Raw genomic sequence first — 23,017 nt, forward strand, 5'->3', positions numbered from 1 at the left:
TTGCACAAGCATTAAAACAATTTGGTTAATAGAAAGATCCCACATGAAGGATTCTATAAAGATAATTTTGGGGTTAAGAAAATGCTAGAAATATTCAGCAGGTCAGGCAGCACCTGTAGAGAGAAATAAAGTTAACATTTCAGGTCAGAAGACTATTCGTTGGAATTGATTTAAGATCACCTTTGATTTCCTAAAAGAATAGAGAAGTAACGATTTATGTTTTCCTTGGAAAATTTAGTAATTTGTTTGATCTAAATTTTGCTGTTTGTTGTGAGAGAACATTGTATTACTTCCAAAATACACATTTAAGCTCTAGTGAAAAGCCTACTGTACTTACATTCCTAGTTTCCTATGTATTTCAGTCAGTGACAGCGAACACTGTGACGGCATCTGGTGACAAGAAGTCAAGTGATTTCTCCAAAGCAATAAATGGCTCCTATCAGGTAAGTATAAGACATCCTTTTACAAATCTGTGTCGCCCATTATACGATGTATATCAGCTACAGGTGTGTGGGTACAGTGATGCTGTTTTAGCCACTTCATGTCTGCATATTTCTGTGACAAATATCTATTACTATGTGGCAAGCAAGGAAGGCAGACACACGATCAAAAAAATCACACATTTTGCAAATAATGCCTAAAAAGGTTAAAGATGTACCCAACAACAGTAACCCATCATTATTTTTGTTTACTAATCAAAAATTTAATATGCCATATCTGGATTCCAATTTCACCGCATGTGGCCAGTGGCTAACGTATTGAACAGCACGAGTGTAGATAAAGTATTAGGAATTTCGTACTATGAACAAGGTACTTTGTTTGAAAAGCTCCTTCCTATACTTTATGATCCGACAATACGTTCATGTTTTTAAAAATTAATTTATGGGATGCAGGCATCGCAGGCTAGTCCAGCATTTACTGCTCATCTCTAATTGTGCTTGAGAAGATGGTGGTGAGCTACCTGTCGGGCCACAGCAGTCCCTGTGGTGTAGGTGCACACATAGTGCTGTTAAGGAGGGAGTTGGAGGATTTTGACCCAGCGATAGTGAAGTAATGTTGATATTTTTCCAGGTCAGGATGATGAATGGCCTGCAGGAGCAATTCCAGATAGTGGTGTTCCCATGTATCTAGTAATCTTGTTCTACTAGATGGCAGTGGCCATAGGTTTGGAAGGTGCTGCCTAAGGCACCTTGGTGAGTGCCTGTTGTTCAGCTTATTGTACTCGCTGCTGCAACAATATTCCTAGCTTCTGACCTGCTTTTGTAGCCACAGTATTTATAAGGCTACTCCAGTTTCTGGCAACTCCCATGATGTTGATAGCAGGTTATTCAGCAATGACAATGCCACTGAATATCCAGGAGCCATAGATTCCCACTTGCTGGCGATGGTCATTGCTTGACACTTGTATGAAGTGAATGTTACTTGCCAGTTGTCAACCCAAGCCTGGGTGTTGTCCATTTCTTGCTGCATTCCTCGGTATCTGAGGAATCGCACAATTAGTGCTGAACATTGTACAATCATCAGTGAATATCACTATTTCTGAACTGATGATGGAAGCAGCTTATAACGGTTAGGCTGAGCACACTACTCTGAGGAACTACTGCAGTGATGTTCTGGAACTAAGATGACGAATCCCAACATCCACCATCATGATCCTTTATACTAGTATGACTCCAGCCAGTGAAGAGTTTTCCCGTGATTCCCATCGACTCGTATTTTGTTCGGGTTTCACGACAATACGCTTGGTCAAATGCTGCCTTGGTGTCACGAGCAGTCACTCTCACTTCACCTCTGGAATTCATCCCCTTTGTTCATGTTTGAGCCAAGACTGTAGTGATGTCAGACGTTGAGTGACCTGGCCGAATCCGAACTGACCATCAGTGAGCAGATTATTACTGAAGTGCCAATTGATAGTACTAGATCAAGTAGTTGGTCTGGTTGCATTTGTCCTGCTTTTGTATTCAGCACATACCATGGGCAACTTTCCGCAAAACCGGTAAATGTCAATCACTAGCTGCGGTAGAACAGCTTGACTAGGGGAACAGCAAGTTCTAGAGCACGTCTTCAGTATCATTGCTGGAATATTGTCACGGCCCATATCCTATGCAGTATTCATTGCCTTTAGCAGCTTCTTGATATCGCATGGAACGAATAGAATTGGTGTCTGTGAGGCTGGAATGGATTATCCACTTGGCATACATGGCTGAAAACTGTTCTGATTGCTTCAGCCTTATTTTGGCACTGATGTACTGGGCTCCTCTGTTTTGCATTGGGGATAATTTTGAAGTCTTCTCCAGTGATTTGTTTAATTGCCACCACTGTTCACAACTGGATTTGGCAGGACTGTAGAGTTTAGATGTGATCCGTTGGTTGTGGAATCACTTAGCTCAGTCTTTCACTTGTTTATGGTGCTTGACACAAGTAGTCTCATGTTGTAGCTTCACTACGTTGACACATCATTTTTAGGAATGCCTAGTACAGAGTGCAGGATGGCATGCCAGAATGCTTGGCATGCCATCCTGCACTCTTGCTTGAACTACTGTTGATCCCCTGGCTTGATAGTAATGGTGGAATGGGGGATATGTCAACTTATGATGTTACTATGGTGAAAATAGTGCAAGTAATATATTATTTTTAAGGGAATGTTAAAAATTCAGTTTTATGTTACAGGCAGTCGGTATGTCTGGAGGGCATGTAGCTCAGATTTTGGGAGAGGAGGATAATTACTAATTTCAATCTTGCAAGTGTTTATTTTAAGTAGAGCTAATGGCCTTTTGTTTTCTTAAGTTTCCCTGGGACTTATGATTTCAGTGATTGACAGGGTTAATGTGCAGAGCTGGGTCTGTAGCAGAAAAAATTTGCAGAAAGCAGTTAGTTGTAGTTGAAGCCTGGTTGAAGTTAGAAGAATTTTGCAGGCTTCTGTAACTCTATTTCTCTGAAAGCTTTAAGACTTAATTTATAGCAAGTACGCTGGGGTTTGCTAACTATTTATTTGAAAGTGATTTTGATCTATGCACGAATGGGGATAATTTGGAACTGGAACAGTCTTAGTGTTTCATTTTTAAATATTGTTCAACTGTTAATGGCTAAGCTGCTTCATTTATCAGAATTTATTTGCGTTGGCAGCAATGATGCACCCCCTCTCCGATGAGTTTAATGCATTCTATGCTAGTTTACAACAAGAGGTCAGTGGGAGAACATCATCCGCCCTAACACTCTCGGTTGAACAAGCATCCAGGGTCACATCACTGTCGTCAAATCGGTCTTCTTGAAAGTTAACTCATGTAAAGCGATTGGCCCGGACGAGCACTCAGATCCTGCGTGGATCAGTTGGTGGTGGTATTCACAGACATTTTCAATTTCTCCTTATTCTAATCTGAGGTTCCTAACTGCTTCAAGAAGATGACCATCATCCTTGTACCAAAAAAAATCCAGGCAGTATGCCTTAATGACTACTGAACGGTGCCTGACACCTATCATCATGAGGTCCTTTGCAAGGTTAGTCATGGCACATATTAGCTCCAGTCTCCCAGATTGCCTAGACCCACTATAGTTTGCCCATTGGCGCAACAGGTCCACAGCAGATGCCACTTCCCTGGCCATATACTCAACCTTGGAAAACCTGGAGAGCAAGAATATTTGCATCAGATTCCTTTTTGTTGACTACAGCGCAATCTTCAACGCCATTGTCCCAGCAAAACTCATCTCCAAACTCCATGGCCTAGGGCTTGACTCTTCCCTATGCAACTGGATTCTAGACTTTCTAATCTACAGACCACAAAAACTAAGGATAGTTAACAACACCTCCTCCATGATTATCCTCAACACCAGTGCCCCGCAAGGCTGTATCCTCAGCCCCTTACTATACTCCTTAGAGACTTATGACAGCAAGGCCAAATCCTGCTCCAATTCCATTTTTAAGTTTGCTCATGACACCACTTTGTGGGCCAGATCTCTAACAATGCGAGATGAAGTACAGGAACGAGATAGAGAATCTAGGGAATAGTGTGATGACAATAATCTTTTCATCAATGTCAGTAAAACAAAAGAGATAGTCATCGATTTCAGGAAACGTAATGGAGGACACGCCCCTGTCTACATCAATGGTGATGAAGTGGACATGGTCAAGAGTTTCAAGTTTCTAGGTGTTCAGATCACCAACAATCTATCCTCGTCCCTCCACACCGACATTATAGTTAAGAAAGTCTACCAATGCCTCTATTTCCTCAGGACGCTAAGGAGATTTGGCATTTCTACAGATGCACCATAGAAAGCATCTTTCCAGTTGCATCACAGCTCGGTATGACTGTTGCTTGGAGCAAGAAATTAGAAAGAGTTGTGAACGTAGCCCAGTCCATCACGCAAACCAGCCTCACATCCATTGACTCCATCTACACTTATCGCTGCCTTGGAAAAGCAGTCAGCATAATCAAGGACTCCCGAACATGCTCTCTCCCACATCCTTCCATCAGGAAAAAGATACAGAAGTCTGAAAACACGTACCAACCGATTCCAGAACAACTTCTTCCCTGCTGCCATCAGAATTTTAAGTGATATCATAGCACATGAGCTGATCTTTCTTTTCATCTTATCATTAACTGCAACACTATATTCTGCACCCTATCCTTTTCTTCTCGCCAGTGTACTCTATGAACAGTATGTTTTGTCTGTTGCAGCTTACAAGAAACAATACTTTTCACTGTATCCCAGTACATATAGTAAATCAACTCAAGTTATATTTAAACTGTTATTAAATAAAGTTTGCTTTACTGTAAAAGCTCCCTACCATGTCAGTTAAATCATTCCTGGAAAGAAATATCCTATCCCTTCATTTATGACAAAAAGAAAAAAATGTTTGAGTCCAACCTAGCTAGGATGTAACTTGAGGTTCTGGTCCAGGCCACTAACATGACAGATTGTGATTGAGTGCAATTTTACTGCTGCTGAACATCCACCATGCCTCATGGATGCCCAAACTTGAGTTGCAAGATATGTTCCTGTTTAGTACTGTGGCAGTGCACCACGACATGATGGAGGCTATCATCTATGTGAAGATGAGACTTAGCCATTTGAATGGCTTTCTAGACAAAAGTCAACCACGTTACTGTGGGTTTGGAATCACGTGTAGGCCAGACCAGGTAAAGATTTCAGTTTGTCTTCTCTAAAGGACATCAGTAAACCCGATGGATTTTTATGACAATTGACAATGGTTTCATGATCATCATTAGACTTAAAATCCAGATTTTTGTTGAATTCAAATTTCATCATCTGCTGTAATTAAATTTGAGCTCCTGCTCCTGGACCATTCCCTTTCTCTTTGGATTACTAGTCCAGTGGTAATACCATTGCACCTTCATCTCCTTTAGAACTGTTATGAACTTTTAAGTGGGAAAAACAAAAGATATATTCATGCTTGATTGGATGCAGAAGGAACGCATGGCTCCCACGGTCAGTATTGTGTGCGTAGGAGGGGCATTGGTTTAGTGGTATTATCGCTAGACTATTAATTCAGAAACTCAGTTAATGTTCTGGGAACCCGTGTTCGAATCCCACTACGGCAGATGGTGGAATTTGAATTCAATAAAAAGAAATCTGGAATTAAGGATCTACTGATGACCATGAAATCATTGTCAATTGTTGGAAAAACCCGTCTGGTTCACTGATGTCCTTTAGGGAAAGATATCTGCTGTCCTTACCCGGTCTGCCTACATGTGACTTGAAAGTCACAGCAATGTGCAGTTGACTGTCAACTGCCCTCCAGGCAACTAGGGATGGGCAATAAATGCTGGCCATCCTGCGACGCCCATGTCTCACAAATGAAAAAATAAAAAAATCAGCACGGATTTCACTTCACGTGCCCTTGCTTTACATGCATGTCACTTCAATTATATCATAGGAAAAATGCTACGTGGATTGAAACCAATGGAATGTAACAACTTTGCTTGTGGGCAACAGTCACGAAATGTCTTGTAGGTTGCACTTAGAACACTGATGGATCGCATGCGGCCCCCCCAGGTTGCCTCCCACTGCTCTACTGAATAACCTGTATCAACAGGCCAAATGATAGTGTTTTATATAATTGTGGTTGTTTCAATCTAATGTTGCAGAGTCAGGAAAGTGTCAGGCAGGCTGAATTGAAACAAAGGTGATGGAGTTGGAAATAGGACATGAGCTGGAAGAGAAGTTGCATACTCAAAATTTTTGGAAACAAGCTTCCCAGAGATTAAATCTTCTAATTTTTTGATCAAGTGGGAATTGGTGCTGTATGCCTAAAGTTTAACAAATTGAGGGGGAAACTAGTGGTCGGCAGCCTTCATGTAAAAAGTATAATTTTCTAACTAAAAGGAGAACACACAAATCTTGATGAAATTGCGATTTTAATTTATTTTTGGATACGTACAATAGGTGACCCAGCCCTGATGGAATTGTAGTCATTTTTGTAAGCCAGTGGAGGTGTACATCGCATATCTGAAGCTTGACATAATCTAAACTGTCACTTCAGTACTGACTGAGTGCTGTCTTCCTACTAAGATATTAAACCAATACTCCAATCTACCCTTTTAGGGTAGATTGCACGTTCCAGTCCTCTCTGGCCCAGGCCAATTTTTATCTCTGAACCAACATCACTGACAGGTTAACTGGTTCAACTCAGTGTTTTGAGAGACCTTACGTGCAAATTAGTTGCTGCATTTTTTTCACATTACAACAGTAACAACATATCAAAATGTTTATTGGCTGTAAAGCACTTTAGGACAAACAATATGAAAATGAGACCTTTCTTTATGGAATGCTGGCTCCCGAATATAACTGAGATCCTATTTTGTAAGATGCCATCTGAATTACAAACTGATTTCTTTCACATGATTGGCTTTGACTCTGCCTTTCCATTAAAGTCAGCCAGCTAAAGTTGAGCAGTAAAATATTATTTACGTTGTCACAACCTTACAGAGAACAAGATGGTGGTGATGAAAATTTTGAGTCCTGTTACTACAATGTATCTTTCTTCAAAGATTCATTTGTTTCATAAATGCTCATGATTAAGGTCATTCTTGATTTACTTAATATGCTGCAAGCTCCTAATTGGTTATTGTATCAATAAAAGTAGCTATTGGAAACTATCTTCTGAACAGCTTAGTTGTACACAGGCTCCATATTGTCTACATCAACCTTATTATTTATAGACCTAATGTATTGAAGTTCCTTTGTGAGCGGAAGCTGTTAACTGTGTGGTGAGATTGGGAGGAACAATATATTAACTTGTGTGGAATTAGATAATTATTAGTAGCATTGAGAAACAGCGCACTGATATGTATATTTATGTACCCATGTATTTCAACCATTACAATGTTACTCTTCCTATGTACGAAATCACTTCTTATGCTACGAAAATAATATTAATATTCAGTGACATTTGGAAATAACAGTATCTAGTTACGAAAAGAAATGGGCCAACAGTAATACATTACAGCCATGCATTCATGACTGAAGCATCTGAGTCTACTAGGTAGTTTCATTACCAGATTAATCTGGAGTTGGATAAAATCTAACTGTGGCTGTTTGTGAATTTGAATTTAGTTTTAATAAAAATACTGGCAGAAAAAGCTGGTATCAATAAAAAGTAAATAAAACTGTCAGATTATCATAAAAATTCATCTGGTTCATTTATGCACTTCAGGAAAGGAAACGTGCCATCCTTCCCTGATCTAGTTTATAAGTAACTCTATTCCCTTACTAATCTGACTCTTAACTGCTTGGAAATGCCATGGCAATTCTTTAACTGTATCAAATTGCCAAAAGTAAGAAAAAGCAGATAGCCCACCCAGCTTCAAGTTAAGCATCAGATTTGAGTACAGTAAGGGTACAACCAGTTGAGTTGACCCTGCAAAGTCCCCCTCACTAATGTGGTGACAGGGCCAAATTTTGGAGAGTTGTTTCTGTTCGAAAATAGAGCTGGTTTAAACAAGTTCATATTTGTATTCTGGATATTGCAAATAATGTATCAGTTTAAGTATAATTTGCGTTTCTGTACTTGTGTGCTATGCCAAAGAAAGGTACCTGCATGTCTACTGATTTTGGTTTCACTTTAATTGTAATTAATGTTTATGATGTAAAAGCAATTATATAGCTTATAGAGAATTAAGCTGTTGCATTGGCCAAGGCCCACACTGAAAAACACACTCAATTAGGTTGAGTTGGCACCAGGTATTTGAGAAGAAAGCAGCTCTCGCAGAAACGGCCATTAGAAACAGGACAGGAAGTAAGGGGCAGAAAGCAAATTCCAGAAGCTAAAGAACAAAGTTCTAAAACAAAACAGGGGAAAGAGAAGTCCCAGGAAGTTTGAAGTCAAAGGAACAAAGAACTGAAATCTGAACAAGGTATTGTTCATGGAAGTTAAATAAAGTGGGAGAGAGAGAGGCTGCTAGTTAAAGATAGAACTGCAAGGTACAGACCTGGTGATGTTGGCTAGTGAGAAGCCAGATATCGGAAGTAACCCTAATGTTAGTGACACCTTAATATAACCTGTGAAGCGGTAGTGTTCTGTTGGACTAGAAAGGGCTCTCTTGGCATGGGCTGGGTACCTGAAAGATTATGTGGAAGCTTGAATGTGTATAACAGTCCAAAGCAGAGGAATACTGAAAGGTGAAGTTGGAATTCTGGATGTAGATCCTTGTGATGGCACCAAAGAGCCTTGTATGAGATAAGATTTCAAAATGTGTTCTTTGAGAGTGGTGATTGGAAACCTTCAAGTAAAAGTCAGAGTTCCAGTGAGACCTTTTGGCACACTGTGACAAGCATCTGGTGGGATTTGATGAGAAATTCACAGAAATTGAATAGCGTGACATCTGTCACTTGGTTTCAGAGGGTAGTGTGTCAGACTACATATCACCTATTGGTTTACATGGACTGTGTATTTATTGAGAAAATTAGAGTACAAGCTATTTTGTAACTTACAGATCTGTGTATCTGAAGGTGTAATGGGAGTGAAGGAATAAATGTTTTATTCTTTTGTTATAAGTCAGTCTGCAGTCCTGTGACTCTGTTCATCCACATCTCTAAACAAAAATAAAAGTTACAATATGCTGAGTCAGAGTTCCACTCTGAGATCTGACTGTCTGGTAGTGACATCATTTGGGATTATAACAGTTTCACGGACTAAGCAGGCAACAGCCTGATGTGATCATGCTCAGAATCATGTCTATCTGACAAGGTTCCAGATCCTCCATCGCCATTCACGCGTGTGTCTCGCCTCACGAGTGGAGCAGACCCACACGAGGTGGCAGCACATTGGGTGGAAGTGGCCCTGGCTCAGAAACCATCAAGTTTCATGGAATAAGATTAAACAAGGAAAACATCCGATTCCCACCTCTGGCTTCCCTCACTAACAAGTAATCACTCCTCGTGTTGAATAACACTTGGAAGAAGTTTGGACTAGAAGTTCTTTGGATGGGAGACTTCAGTATCTCCCATCCAAAGTGGTTTGGGAGTACTACCATAGACTGAACTCTGAAGAATTTAGGTGTTAGACTGGATACGCAACAAGTGGTGAGGGAGCATTAAACCTGCCCTGGTCTTTACCAATTTACTTATTGCAGATGCAGCTGTCCATGAAGTTAGTGTTATTAGGAATGACAGCATATTTGCTGAGACAAAACCAAGTCTTCACACAGGACACCCTCTGTTGTATTGTTTGGTGCCACATTGTATTAAGTGAGATAAATGATAGTTGAAAATTGAGCATACGTGTGATGCTGCGGGCCATTAGTAGAAATGTATTCAACCAATACCTGTAACTTCATGGTTTTTATAAAATCACTTCTCCAACACCACCTGGCCAATCTTGGTTTGATGAGGAGTTCATGCTAGGAGTAGCACCAAGCATACCTGTTAATGAGATGCCAATGTGCTGAAACTAGAGCACAGACTTAATTTTGAGCTAAATAGCTTAATCAGCATGAGATAAAGCTAAGCAATCCCACAACCATTGGATGAGATCAATGCTGTACAGTCCTGTCACATCCAGTTGTAGATGAATGGGGGGCTGTTGAGTAATTAATTGGATGATTCTATGACTAGAAGCTTCTAATGCACAAACCTTCAGCACAATAAACAGGAACTTGTTGGGTGTGATGGATGGATGTAGTTAACTCTGCACCATCCAGATTAAAACGACCTGCTTTATTGGTAGCCCATCCACCACTTCTAAGTATTCACTTCATCCATCACCGACACAACATGCTTACTGTGTGTAAAATTTAAAATGTGTACTACAGCAGTTCCCCAAGGCTTCTTTGACAGCACCTGTCAAATTTGAAGACTCTGCCACTTGGAAGATCAAGGGCAGCGAGTGTACGGGAATACATTCAGCTCCTAAATTCCTCTCCAAATCACACACCATCTTAACTTGGACATATACCGCTATCCACTCACTGGTGGGTTCAAATCCAGGAAATTCTCCCTAGATAGTTTGTGCGTGACTGACGAATGAACGTATGGACTGCTATCCTTCTGCAAAGCCTAGCCTTTCTGAAACCTGACACAACCCTATCTCCTTCTCTTCACAATTGGTGGTTTTCTAATGAAGGGTCATAAACCTCAAATATTAACAGTCCACAAATGCTATTTGCCTTGCTGAATATTTGCAGAATTTTCTGTTTTTGTTTGAATGCATGGATTTGATAACTGAAGGCTCTTCACATTTTGTAGATCAGAAATATGTCAAAATCAAGTATTTGTTTGTTTGATTGGAATCTTACTTGTAGCTCAGTGCACAGAATTGATTTATTCACTGTTTCTCAGAATTATGAGGAATATGTTTTATAATTCAGCATGCTACAAAGCTTTGTAAGGATTGTTTACTATCCTCTCCTGTTCCTTGGAACAGATCAGTGAGGTTCCAGAAAGTTGCCAAGCCTTTCTTCCAATCATGAGAATCCCTAGAGTGGCTGATGGTTGAATGTAATTAAGAGATATATAGGCTAATTATTGGGCAGTATTACCAAAGACTGTAGATAGCTTGAAGCCAATAGAGATAACTTTAAGGCGTATAGCGATATGAGAGAGTTATGTTCAAGGGACAGTTTAATGTTGAAAATTGACAAGAAGAATGTTTTGTTTAACATTGAGAAGATTTGTAATTACTGTAAATCTTTCAATGCTCTGTAAATTTGTCTTGGAGTTATAGCTTGAGCAAAGTTGGTGTTGTATATTCCTCTGTGCCAAAGGATCTAGATAGGCTAGATAGGCTGGGCGAATGGGCCAGGAAATGGCAAATGGAATTTAATGTTGGCAAGTGTGAGGTGGTCAGGAAGGCGAATGGGATGCTGGCCTTCATCGCGAGGGGGATTGAATATAAAAGTAGGGAGGTCTTGCTGCAGCTGTATAGGGCATTGGTGAGGCCGCAGCTGGAGCACTGTGTGCAGTTTTGGGCGCCGCACCTGCGCAAAGATATTTTGGCCTTGGAGGGAGTGCAGAGGAGGTTTACTAGGCTGATACCGGAGTTGAGGGGGTTGAGCTATGAGGAGAGGTTGAATAAACTAGGCTTGTACTCGCTAGAGTTTAGAAGAATGAGGGGAGATCTCATTGAGATGTATAAGATGATGAATGGGATGGATAGGATAGAGGTGGAGAGACTCTTCCCGCTCAGAAAGGATAATAGGACTAGGGGGCGCAGCCTCAAGATAAAGCGGGGGCGGTTTAGAACGGAGTTGAGGAGGAACTTCTTCACTCAAAGGGTGGTGAATCTCTGGAATTCTCTGCCCGTTGAAGTGGTGGAGGCTGCCTCGCTAAATATTTTTAAGACGCGGGTTGATGGGTTTTTGATAAGAGAGGGGATTAAGGGTTATGGGGAGAGGGCAGGAAAGTGGAACTGAGCCACGACAGATCAGCCGTGATCTTATTGAATGGCGGGGCAGGCTCGAGGGGCTAGATGGTCTACTCCTGCTCCTATTTCTTATGTTCTTATGTAAAGACATGAAAGTTATATTGTGATTTTCAGATCTTTCATATGACGTAATGATCAGGCAGATTGGATTGTAGAAGTTGTTAGGACTGGATAACCAGTTATGCTAGATCAGAACAAACATCTTGCACTGGAGCAGAAAAAGGAATTGGATGATTGTATAGTGAGCAACCATCGAGTGAGTAAACAAAGTTTTGAAATCACTCCCTTGTTCTGGGACACACTGTAACTTAGTGCGGTCAAGACAGAGTAAGACATAATTTATAAAATGGGAGAGAAGCACAGGATGAAAAGTGCAATATTATTGTAATCTTTTTAAAAGTTTAAAATTGGTGCTACTAGGTACTAGAATTTCCCATATCTAAGAATATATTAATTTGATGAGAAAAGTGCTCTTGATATAATGTGCGTTTCAATTTTGGAATATTTTGTGTTATGGTACAACATGGATTGCATAGATCATCAACCCAGCAGCAAATTTACGCTCATGACCCTTGAGTTGTAAATATAAATTAACATAAAATATCTGCATTTCCTTGGCAGCAACAGCAGTATTGGTACCAGCAGCACTTGCAGAACCTACAGAAGCATGGAAACAAACAATATGGAGGCCAGCAGGAACAGAGCCAGGATCTAGAAGTGAACCAGACCAGTGACTCTGTGCAGCAAAAGTCAGATGAGACCAAACCCTCTTACACTACTCAGCCACCTTTGCCACCAGCTCCACCTTATGAGGCCCCCAAAACGCAACCACCACCCCCACCGCCCAAAGAGGAGATACCCCCACCACCACCACCTGAAGAAGCAAAGGTAGGCAATACCTTCTTATATCTTTCGTGCAAATTAATGACGTTTCCTTTGTTTCCATATGGAAGGGAAATGTTGACAGAAGTATTGATGAACTTGACATTATCAAGTTATTCTAAGGATACCTTGGATAAAGGTTGAGGCTTGTGAACCCATTTTTGCAGTTCCATCTGATTGCAAGGAAATTATCAATAATTTTTTTTTCTGGTGATTTCTGATAGTGTATTTTTAAGGGAGCTATAAAAAATGTGCAGTGATTAAATGGATGATAATTGTTTTGAAGTCATCAGAGTAAATCACACAGTAGGTCTGGACATTAGTAACATAATTAGTTCTAAATATTTGACTCCTTTTTGATGAAGTTGCCAGAGGATTGAAAAGAATAATGTGGTTGATGTGCATACCGATTTGTTAAGATATGAGATAAAATGCCGCACTATAGATTTGTTAACATAATTAAAACCCATGGAATTGAAAGGGTAATGGCTGTGTGAGTCAGAAATTTGCTAAGGGACAGAAAGCACAGCAGTGGTGAATGATGGTCTTTTTCAGATTGCAGGGAAATAGTGTCACCCAGGAGTCAACACTGGGATCAGATTTTTTTTTTAATGACCTGGACTTGGGTCTACAGGGGGATTGAAGAAACAGAAAATGCTGGAAATGCTCAGATCTGGTAGCATCTGGAGCGAGAAACAAAGTTTCAGGTTAATTTTTTTATATCAGAAAAGGGCAAAATGAGAGATGTAATAGGTTTTAAGCAAGTGAAAGGGAAGAATGGAAAAAAGAACAAAGGGAAGATCTATGATAGAATTAGATGGCGAAAAGGTTCTCAATGCAAGGCTAAAGGGAGTGGTAATGGGACAAAAAAAAATCCAGAACGGGTGTGGAGGACAGTTGTAAGCAGATGCTGCCTGAAGGCAAAAAATTGGAAGAAAAGAAAATATAATTTTAGATATTGATCTCTGCCCTGCTGCTATTTTGTTCCTACTGGTTTTGGTTTCTCTTTCAGGATTTAGCCGTCTGCATCTTTTGTTTCTTGTCCATTATCATTATTTTTGACATTAGACAATTACATGTTTCATCACAATTGCATTATCGATGTTTGATAGCTTGAATGTTGAATTGTGGAAGATTACAAAGGGGGGGATGGGCATGGCCATGAGGGCATTTGCATTGAATGGAAACATCAGGAGTTTAAATTTGGATTTTTGAGGAATGCAATCTATTGTAAGCCGTTGAGGACAAGGTTGGATGAGTGGAAAAGAAAAATGGTAACGGCTGCAAGATTTTAATTGTGTTGAAGTTTATGGGTGTAAGTGAAACTGGAGGTGAAAAAGGATATCAGTAACAGAAGGTTGTGTTAGGAGTTGGAGACAAATTATTACAAAGGTTCAAGTAGCTAGACTTTGATAACAAGGATGTGACGCGGGAACTCACCATGTGGTTGCTAAGGGTACATCAGTTGCAAATAGTTTTGTTCAATCATCAACAGTGGCTAGATTCAGGATTGCAGTCAGTGTTAAGTTACTTAAGGGACCAATGGAAACCGAGTGTGAAAGATCACACCAGAGGGTGAAGTCTTCTCAGGCAGAATTATCGAGCAGCCATGTTACAAGCACGTATGGACTAGAGCTGTGCCCCAGGACAGCCTTAATCTGCAACCCTCCTGTACCTAAATCCCTCTTATCAACAAATACTTTTTATTTCTAACAAATTCTGGAATCTCTTGACGATGCTAGAATGCCACAACATAACATATTGGTGACGAGGTGAATCAATTGGATGGTACAGCCTACTGTGAGTACCTGGTTTGACTGAAGTTTGGAAAAGAGGGATATCCACCAGAGTGCCTGTTCTAAGCGAATAGACTCAGTAAATTGACTCAGAGGGTGTTGTCTAGATAGTGCCAGATCCTGAGCAGATGAAGTAACAAACCCAGTGTGGCCAGCGATTCAAAGAAATTTGGAAATATACAAGAAAAATTTAAATGGAGAGATTAGCCTTCAGGAGCAAGGGAAGTGTAACCTGATAAAAGCAAAAAAAGGACAGGACTTTGAAATAAAAGGAGGTTATACCCAGCTAGAAAATAGCTGTGTTTCAGATTTGAAGAGTAGAAATCTGGAAATAAATTTTTTAAAGAAGACATTGGCTGCAGTTAAACAAGTTCAGAAGTAAAAGGAGAATAAAGTCTCAAGGAACTGCAAAGCTTGTACTAAAAGCACAGAAAAGTAAAAAGCTGATATCAGCAGATCTTCTCCTGATCCGAACAAAACCTACAGGAAACCATTTCTGTTCCCGCACTAAGGACCTACAGGCAGAGAAGTCCGAAAGTTTTCAGAAGAAGAGAAATCCCTCAGCTACTTAAAAGAATAAAATCTGTTAAAACGTTAGAAGGTAATGGCCCAAAAATGGATAGCTCCTGTATCTGAGTGAAATTAACAGAAAGAGCAGCATCATGAGAAGAAGAGAAAAATTATCTTCAGCCAACCAAAATGAATAAAAACTGCTGAAATTATTGTACAAGTTGTCCATCAGCTGAAAAGAAGAAATTATACAGTTTACAAAGGTACAAGAAGTGTGGGTAAAGCACAGACGCAGAGAGAAACACCAACTGTGGCTGTTTAAAAAAATTAAAATGGTAAGTTTTACAACATTTAATGAAACAGCCTAAAGAAGGAACAAAGGCAAGGGACAAAGAAAATCAGTGATGACCCCAGATAGAGGGCAGCTCTAAAAAGAGAGGAAGGTGGGTAGTTAGGAACAGTGATGAGGTCCTGCAGCAGCAGTTTAGGGAGTTAGGTAGAGAGTTAAAAAGCAGGATCTCTAGGCTTGTAATCTCAGGGTTACTCCCTGAGTCACATGCCACTGAGGCGAGAAGTAGGAAGATAGTAAAGCTCAACAGCTGGTGTAGGAGGGAGGGTTTCAGATATCTGGACCATTGGGATTTCTTCCAGGGCAGTTGGGACCTGTATAAGGAGGACGGGTTGCATCTAAACTGCAAGGGCATAAATATTCTGGCCAGGACATTTGCTAGTGTCCACACAGGAGAATTTAAACTAATTTGGCAGAGGGATGGGATCCAAAGCAAAGGTCAGTTAACTGAAGGGGAACCAGAGAGTAAGGCTAGTAAAACTCAAGAGAAAGAGCAGGCAAGGTGTCGTTGCTAATCAAAGATAGTGTGGTGGATTGAAGTGCATTTATTACGATGCAAGAAGTGTAACAGATAAGGCAGATGAATTTAGAGCTTGGATTAGTACTTGGAACTATGATGTTGTTGCTATTACAAACCCTTGGTTAAGGAAAGGACAGGATTGGCAGCTTAACTTTCCAGGACACACACGTTTCAGGCGGGACAGAGGAGTGTGTAAAAGGGTGAGGGGAGTTACACTATTGATTAAGGAGAATATCACAGCTATACTGCAGGAGGACGTCTTGGAGCGCTCATACAGCGAGGCAATATGGATAGAGTTCAAGAATGGGAAGGGTGTAGTCACAGTGTCGAGGGTTTCTGATACAACAGCCAGAGGGAGATAGAGGGACAGATATGTAGGCAGATTTGGCAAGATGTAAAAGTAACATGATTGTTGTGGTGGGAGATTTTAACTTCCCCTATATTGACTGGGACTCACTTAGTGCTAGGAGTGTGGATGGGGCAGAATTTGTCAGGAGCATCCAGGAGGGCTTCTTGAAGCAGTATGTAGATAGTCCAACAAGGGAAGGGGCTGTACTGGACCTGGTCTTGGGGAATGAGCCCGGGCAGGTGGTCAGTCTTTCAGTATGGGAGCAGTTTGGGAACAGTGGTCACAACTCAGTAAGCTTTGAGGTACTGATTTGGGGAAAGGCTAATTAAAACAATATTAGGCAGGAACTGAGGATTGCAGATTGGGGGCAGATGTTAGAGGGCAAATCCACATCTGGCATGTAGGAGGTTTTCAAGTGTAAGTTGATAGGGATTCAGGACCAGCATATTCCTGTAAGGATGAAAGATAAGTGTGGCAAGTTCTGGGAAGCTTGGATAACAAGAGATATTGTGAGCCAAGTCACAGAGAAAAAGGAAGCATTTGTCAAAGCTGGGAGGCTGGGAGCACACAAAGCAAGTGTGGAATGCAAGGAAAATAGAAAGATACTTAAGCAAGGAGTAAGGAGGGCTAAAAGGGGTCATGAAAAGTCATTGGCCAGCAGGATTAAGGAAAATCCCAAGGCTTTTTACACATATATAAAGAGCAAGAGGATAGTCAGGGAGAGGGTTGGCGCACACAAGGACAGGGTAGGGAATCTATGTGTGGAGCCGGAGGAAATGGGTTAGGTATTAAATAAGTACTTTTCTTCAGTATTCACCAAAGAGAAGGACTTGGTGGATGATGAGTCTGGGAAAGGGTGTGTAGATAGTTTGAGTCATATTGAGATCAAAAAGGAGGTGGTTTTGGGATTCTTGAGAAACATTAAGGTAGAACCCAGAGTACTGAAAGAAGTAAGGGGGGAAATTGCTGGGGGCTTGAGAAAAATCTTTGTATCCTCACTGGCCACAGGGGAGGTACACACAGTAAGAAGTTTCACAACACCAGATTAAAGTCCAACAGGTTTATTTGGTAGCAAACACCACTAGCTTTCAGGGCTCTGCCCCTTCGTCAGGTGAGTGGAGAGTTCTGATCACAAACAGGACATGTAAAGACACACACACAGTTTACAGAATACTGATTAGAATGTGAGTCTTTACAGCTAATCAAGTTTTAAAGGTGCAAACAATATAAGTGGAGATAGCATTAAGCATAGGTTAAAGAATGAACACCGCTCGACAATCACCAGGCAAAACTGTTCTCTTCCTGTTGGTGAACGCTTTAGCGGTCACGGGTATTCGGCTTCTGATCTTCGGATAAGCGTTCTCCAAGGCATCCTTCACGACAAACGACAGCGCAGAGTCGCTGAGCAGAGACTGATAGCCAAATTCCGCACGTATGAGGATGGCCTCAACTAGGATCTTGGGTTCATGTCACACTATTTGTAACCCCCATAACTTGTCTGGGCTTGCAACATCTCATTTACTGTACTGTCTGGAGACAATACACATCTCTCTAACCTGTGCTCAATGCTCTCTCCACTCACATTGTCTGTACCTTTAAGACTTGATTAGTTATAAAGACTCGCATTCTAATCAGTATCCTATAAACTGAGTGTGTGCCTTTATATTCCCTGTTTGTCATCAGAATTTCCCATTCACCTGATGAAGTGGAAGGGTAGCAGTGGAAGAGTGCGTTTCTGAACGGAGGCCTGTGACGAGTGGCATTCCTCAGGGTTCAGTGCTGGGACCATTGCTGTTTGTAATATACATAAATGATTTGGAGGAAAATGTAACTGGTTTGATTAGTAAGTTCGTGGACAACACAAAGGTTGGTGGATTTGCGGATAATGGTAAGGACCATCAGAGGATATAGCAGGACGTAGATTGGTTGGAGACTTGGGCGGAGAGATGGCAGATGGAATATAATCCAGACAAATGTGAGGTAATGCATTTTGAAAAGTCTAATGCAGATGATAGGCAGAGAGATCTGGGTGTACAGGTACACAGCTCACTGGAAGTGGCAATGCAGGTGGAAGAGGTAGTCGAGAAGGCATTCGGCATGTTGCCTTCATCAGCCAGGGCATTGAGTTAAAAATTGGCAAGTCGTGTTGCAGTTTTTTAGGACCTTAGTTGGGCAGCACTTGGAATATAGTGTTCTGGTTGCCACACTACCGGAAGGCTTTGGAGAGGGTACAGAAAAGATTGATTCGGATGCTACCTGGTATGGAGGGCATTAGCTATGAGGAGAGGTTGGAGAAACTTGATTTGTTCTCCCTGGAACGACGGAGGTTGAGGAGCGACCTGGTAAAAATCTACAAGATTATGAGGGACATGGACCAAGTGGGTAGTCAGAAGCTTTTTCCCAGGGTGGAAGAGTCACGAGGGGGCATAGGTTTAAGGTGCAAGGGGCAATGTTTAAAGGAGGCAAGTTTTTTTTTATACAGAGGGTGGTAGATGCCTGGAACTCACTGCCAGGGGAGGTGATGAAAGCAGATATGATAGTGACTTCTAAGGGGCATCTTGACAAATACATGAATAGGATGGGAATAGAGGGATATGGTCCCCGGATGGTGAGGGGGTTTTAGTTCAGTTGGGCAGCATGGTTGGTGCAGGCTTGGAGGGCCAAAGGGCCTGTTCCTGTGCTGTAATTTTCTTTGTTAAGAACATAAGAACACAAGAAATAGGAGCAGGAGTAGGCCATTTAGCCCTTCGAGCCTGTCCCGCCATTCAATAAGATCATGGCTGATCTGTCGTGGCTCAGTTCCACATTCCCGCCCTCTCCCCATAACCCTTAATCCCCTCGCTTATCAAAAACCCATCAACCCGTGTCTTAAAAATATTTAGCGAGGCAGCCTCCACCACTTCAACGGGCAGAGAATTCCAGAGATTCACCACCCTTTGAGTGAAGAAGTTCCTCCTCAACTCCGTTCAAAACGCTCCCCTCCCCCCCCAATCATGAGGCTGTGCCCTCTAGTCCTGTTGTCCTTTCTGAGCAGGAAGAATCTCTCCACCTCTACCCTATCCATCCCCTTCATTATCTTATACGTCTCTATAAGATCCCCCCTCATCCTCCTAAACTCCAAATATGGAGGCATCAGGATCTTTATGCTACGTTTTCTGTGATTCATGTATGTGAGAATTTAAAAGCGATACCAATAATATCATAAGTATAGAATTCGTAGTTTCGCAAAATACATGAATTTGTAGCCTTGCAAAATATTTGCTACTCTTACATAGTGAATGTTCTTTTAGCCTACTATCCAACCTCCAGAGGATCCAGAGGAAGCAGAGAGGTTGAAGATGTTACAAGCAGCAGCAGCTCAATGGCAGCAACAACGCATAGAATACCAACAACAGAACATGATGCAACAGCATAATCAACTTCAACAACTGCTGCAACAGTATCAGCAGTTGATGCAGCAAATACAACACATACAGGTTAGTGTTATCATAACTAGTTCTATCTGGGAGTGTTGTGGTAAATTTTCTTTTTCTTGACGTATTTATTAAGTATTGCAATGTTTTGGCACCACAATATAAGAGGAGCAAAATAGTGTGGATGCTGGCATCTGAAACAAGAAAAGAATATGCTGGAAAAACTCAGCATCTGCAAGCATCTCAGGCGATAGGTGCTTTTCTCTTGAGAGGTGCTGATCAGTTGAGTTTTTCCAGCACCCTCTGTTATAACATAAAGGAGATCTTGGTTCTGAGACTGGAGGAATATTTTGATTTGGCATGGATAACTTTTCCCATGGAAGATTGATATTTATTACTCAAGATCCCAAATGCTGGGTACACCATTTTTAATGGCATCCCATTCATTAGTTAAGTAACCTAACGTAAGTATTCAACATTGTAACAATATTACATCAGAATGTTCATTTTTTTGCTACTTTAATTTCCCCACCTCCCATCTCCTAGTCCCTCTTGTTAGGCATCTTTTGTTGGTTGCAAGGATCATTTAGAGATCCCACAAACTTTTCCAATTAAGCTGTCTGTCAGTCAGTCATGGGGAGAAATGGCCCAAGTTATTGGGACCTCTGATTTTTACAGTAATGCAGGTTGAATTAGACCTGCATGATTGATGTATTCCACTGTCAAATATAGAACATGGAATATAGAACTTATCAGCACACTAGAGGCCCTTCAGCCCCTCGATGTTGTGCCGAGCTATGTCTGAACCCAAGATCAAGCTATCCCACTCCCTATCTGGTGTACTCCATGTGCCTATTGGCTTGATTTCATCACCCTACACTCAGCCCCCTCCTCCAGATCGTCTATATAAATGGTAAATAGCTGAGGCCCCAGCACCGATCCCTGCGGCACTCCACTAGTCACCAACCGCCAATCAGAATAGCACCCATTGATACCAACTCTCTGCTTCCTCTTAGACAGCCAATCCTCTATCCACGCTAACACCTTACCCCCAGCTCCATGCACCCTAACCTTATCAAACGCCTTTTGGAAATCTAAAAACACCACATCCACCGGTTCCCCTCTGTCTACCACACTAGTGACACCCTCATAGAAATCCAATAAATTCGTCAAACACGACTTCCCCTTAACGAATCCGTGCTGCGTCTGCTCTATCAAACCATTCTTTTCCAGGTGCCTCGCTATTTCTTCTTTGATGACGGATTCGAGCATTTTTCCAACTACAAACATTAAACTAACCGGCCTACATTTTCCTGCCTTTTGTCTGCTACCTTTTTTAAACAGCAGCGTAACATTAGTCGTTTTCCAATCTTCCGGCACTTCCCCGGAATCCAGCGAATTTTGGTAAATAATTACTGAGGCACCCACAATCACCTTTGCCATTTCTTTCAGAACCCTGGCATGCATTCCATCCAGTCCTGGGGACTTGTCCACCTTCAGTCCCATTAGTCTATCAAGCACTACCTCTCTAGTGACAGTAGTCACATTCAGGCCCTCAACTTCTACCGTCCTTCTATCTTTAAGATCTGGCAAACTATTTGTGTCCTCCGTGAAGACCGAGGCAAAAAACTTATTTCAAGCCTCAGCCATTTCCTGATCTCCCACCGCTAAATTCCCCCTCTCATCCTCTAAGGGTCCAACGTTCACTCTAGCCAGCCTCCTCCTCTTTATATATTTGTAAAAACTTTTACTGTCCTTTTTTATATTTAGTGCTAGTTTAGCTTCATAGTCCATCTTTCCTTTCTTTATCACCTTCTTAGTCATTCTTTGTTGATTTTTAAATTTTTCCCAATCTTCTAACGCCCACTACTTTTAGCCACTCTGAATGCATCAGCTTTTAATTTAACACTCTCCTTTATTCCCTTAGATAACCACGGCTGGTTATCCCTTCTCCTACATTCCTTCTTTACCATCGGAATATATTTCTGCTGAGTACCGAAAAAGATCGCCTTAAAAATCCTCCTAGTTATGCCCCCTAGTAACAGTGACTTCCACCCGAGGAAATAGTCTCTGAACGTCCACTCTATTTATCCCCCTCATCATCTTATAAACTTCTATTGTTGCCTCTCATCCTCCTCCACTCTTAAAGAGGAAAGCCCCAGCTCCCTCAACCTTTCCTCATAAGACTTACCCTCCAAATCAGGCAGCATCCTGGTAAATATGTGACTTTAGAAGAAATAATTCTGAAATTGTATTTGAATTATTAGTTAGATTAGGCAATGTAATTACGAAAGAATTTTTTGTTTAGAATGGAACTTTTGAGATATATTGGTGAAAGAAAAACAGTTGAAGTTTAGGTACTCAGTTTAGCAAACTGTAAGACAAAATGGGACTTGAATGCAACATTTTACCCATTGTTGGAAGCCTAGCATCAGTCCACATTGAGAGATGAAGCAGGAGATGGACTGCCACTACTGGCTGAGAGGATTCCATGTGTGCACTGATTTATAATTTTTGAGGGAATCTTTGTAAAGTTTGAATTTGGCATTTTAAGATCAGTCCTTATTCATAACTGTGAACATTCTAATTAAGTGCGCATAAGACACAAGTGATGATTAAAATCTTCATAATTGAACTGATTTATTTTTTAATTTTGCAGAAAAAACTCATTCACGAGTTTATTCGCTCTCGTAATTATTCATCAATAGAATGGTTACATTTTCTACTCGTCATTAAATCCCATAAGACAAGCAAATGATAACACATGGTCAATGCATTTTTAATGCAGAGAATTATGATGTGATGTATTTTGACAGAAGGAATTATATAAAGTAAATGGTACAATTTTTAAGAGATTATAGGGCAGTACAGTAAGACCTGGAGCCATGCATATGCAAATCTTTGAAGGTGGTAGGACCAGTTTGAAAAAAAACATGCAAGATCCTTAGCTTTGTAAATAGAGGCAGCAACCACAAAAGCAAAGTAGTTATGGTAAACCATTATAAATCAATGATTAAACACCAGCTGAAGTGTATCTCAAAAGTAGTAATCTGGATTAAGCCCAATACCAGGCATTAGTGATTACAGAAGTCAGCAGGTGAATCCCTAGCCAAGGGAATGCTGCAGGAGGAAGGATATTAGATTCCTGGCCCATTGGGACCAGGTCTTTGGGAAATGGGACCTATAGAAGTTGATTGTACGCATTTTTGGAGCGTATTTAAACTGGGCTGAGAAATGGGAACCTGAGCACAGATTCAGAGGGAGAGAAGCAAAGCTGAAAATGGAAGGCAGGAAATTCGTAAACAAGTCGTCATCAT

The 23,017-nt window shown here is 41.1% G+C and overlaps 1 protein-coding gene across 3 annotated transcripts in view; it reads left to right on the forward strand.

The window, feature by feature from the left end:
• The window catches only part of ylpm1 (YLP motif containing 1), a 105,466-nt gene that overhangs the window by 17,322 nt on the left and 65,127 nt on the right, over window positions 1–23,017 (forward strand). For 2 of the 3 annotated variants that reach the window (XM_080202307.1, XM_080202309.1), the window contains exons 2-4: window positions 363–443; window positions 12,503–12,769; window positions 19,578–19,763. In XM_080202307.1, coding sequence (XP_080058433.1) covers window positions 363–443; window positions 12,503–12,769; window positions 19,578–19,763 — 534 coding nt within the window. The remainder of the gene's footprint in view (window positions 1–362; window positions 444–12,502; window positions 12,770–19,577; window positions 19,764–23,017) is intronic. The other variant, XM_080202308.1, reaches the window with a different exon arrangement.

Source organism: Carcharhinus amblyrhynchos, chromosome 14 (assembly GCF_965287045.1).
Source record: "Carcharhinus amblyrhynchos chromosome 14, sCarAmb.v2.hapA, whole genome shotgun sequence".
NCBI lineage: Eukaryota > Metazoa > Chordata > Chondrichthyes > Carcharhiniformes > Carcharhinidae > Carcharhinus > Carcharhinus amblyrhynchos.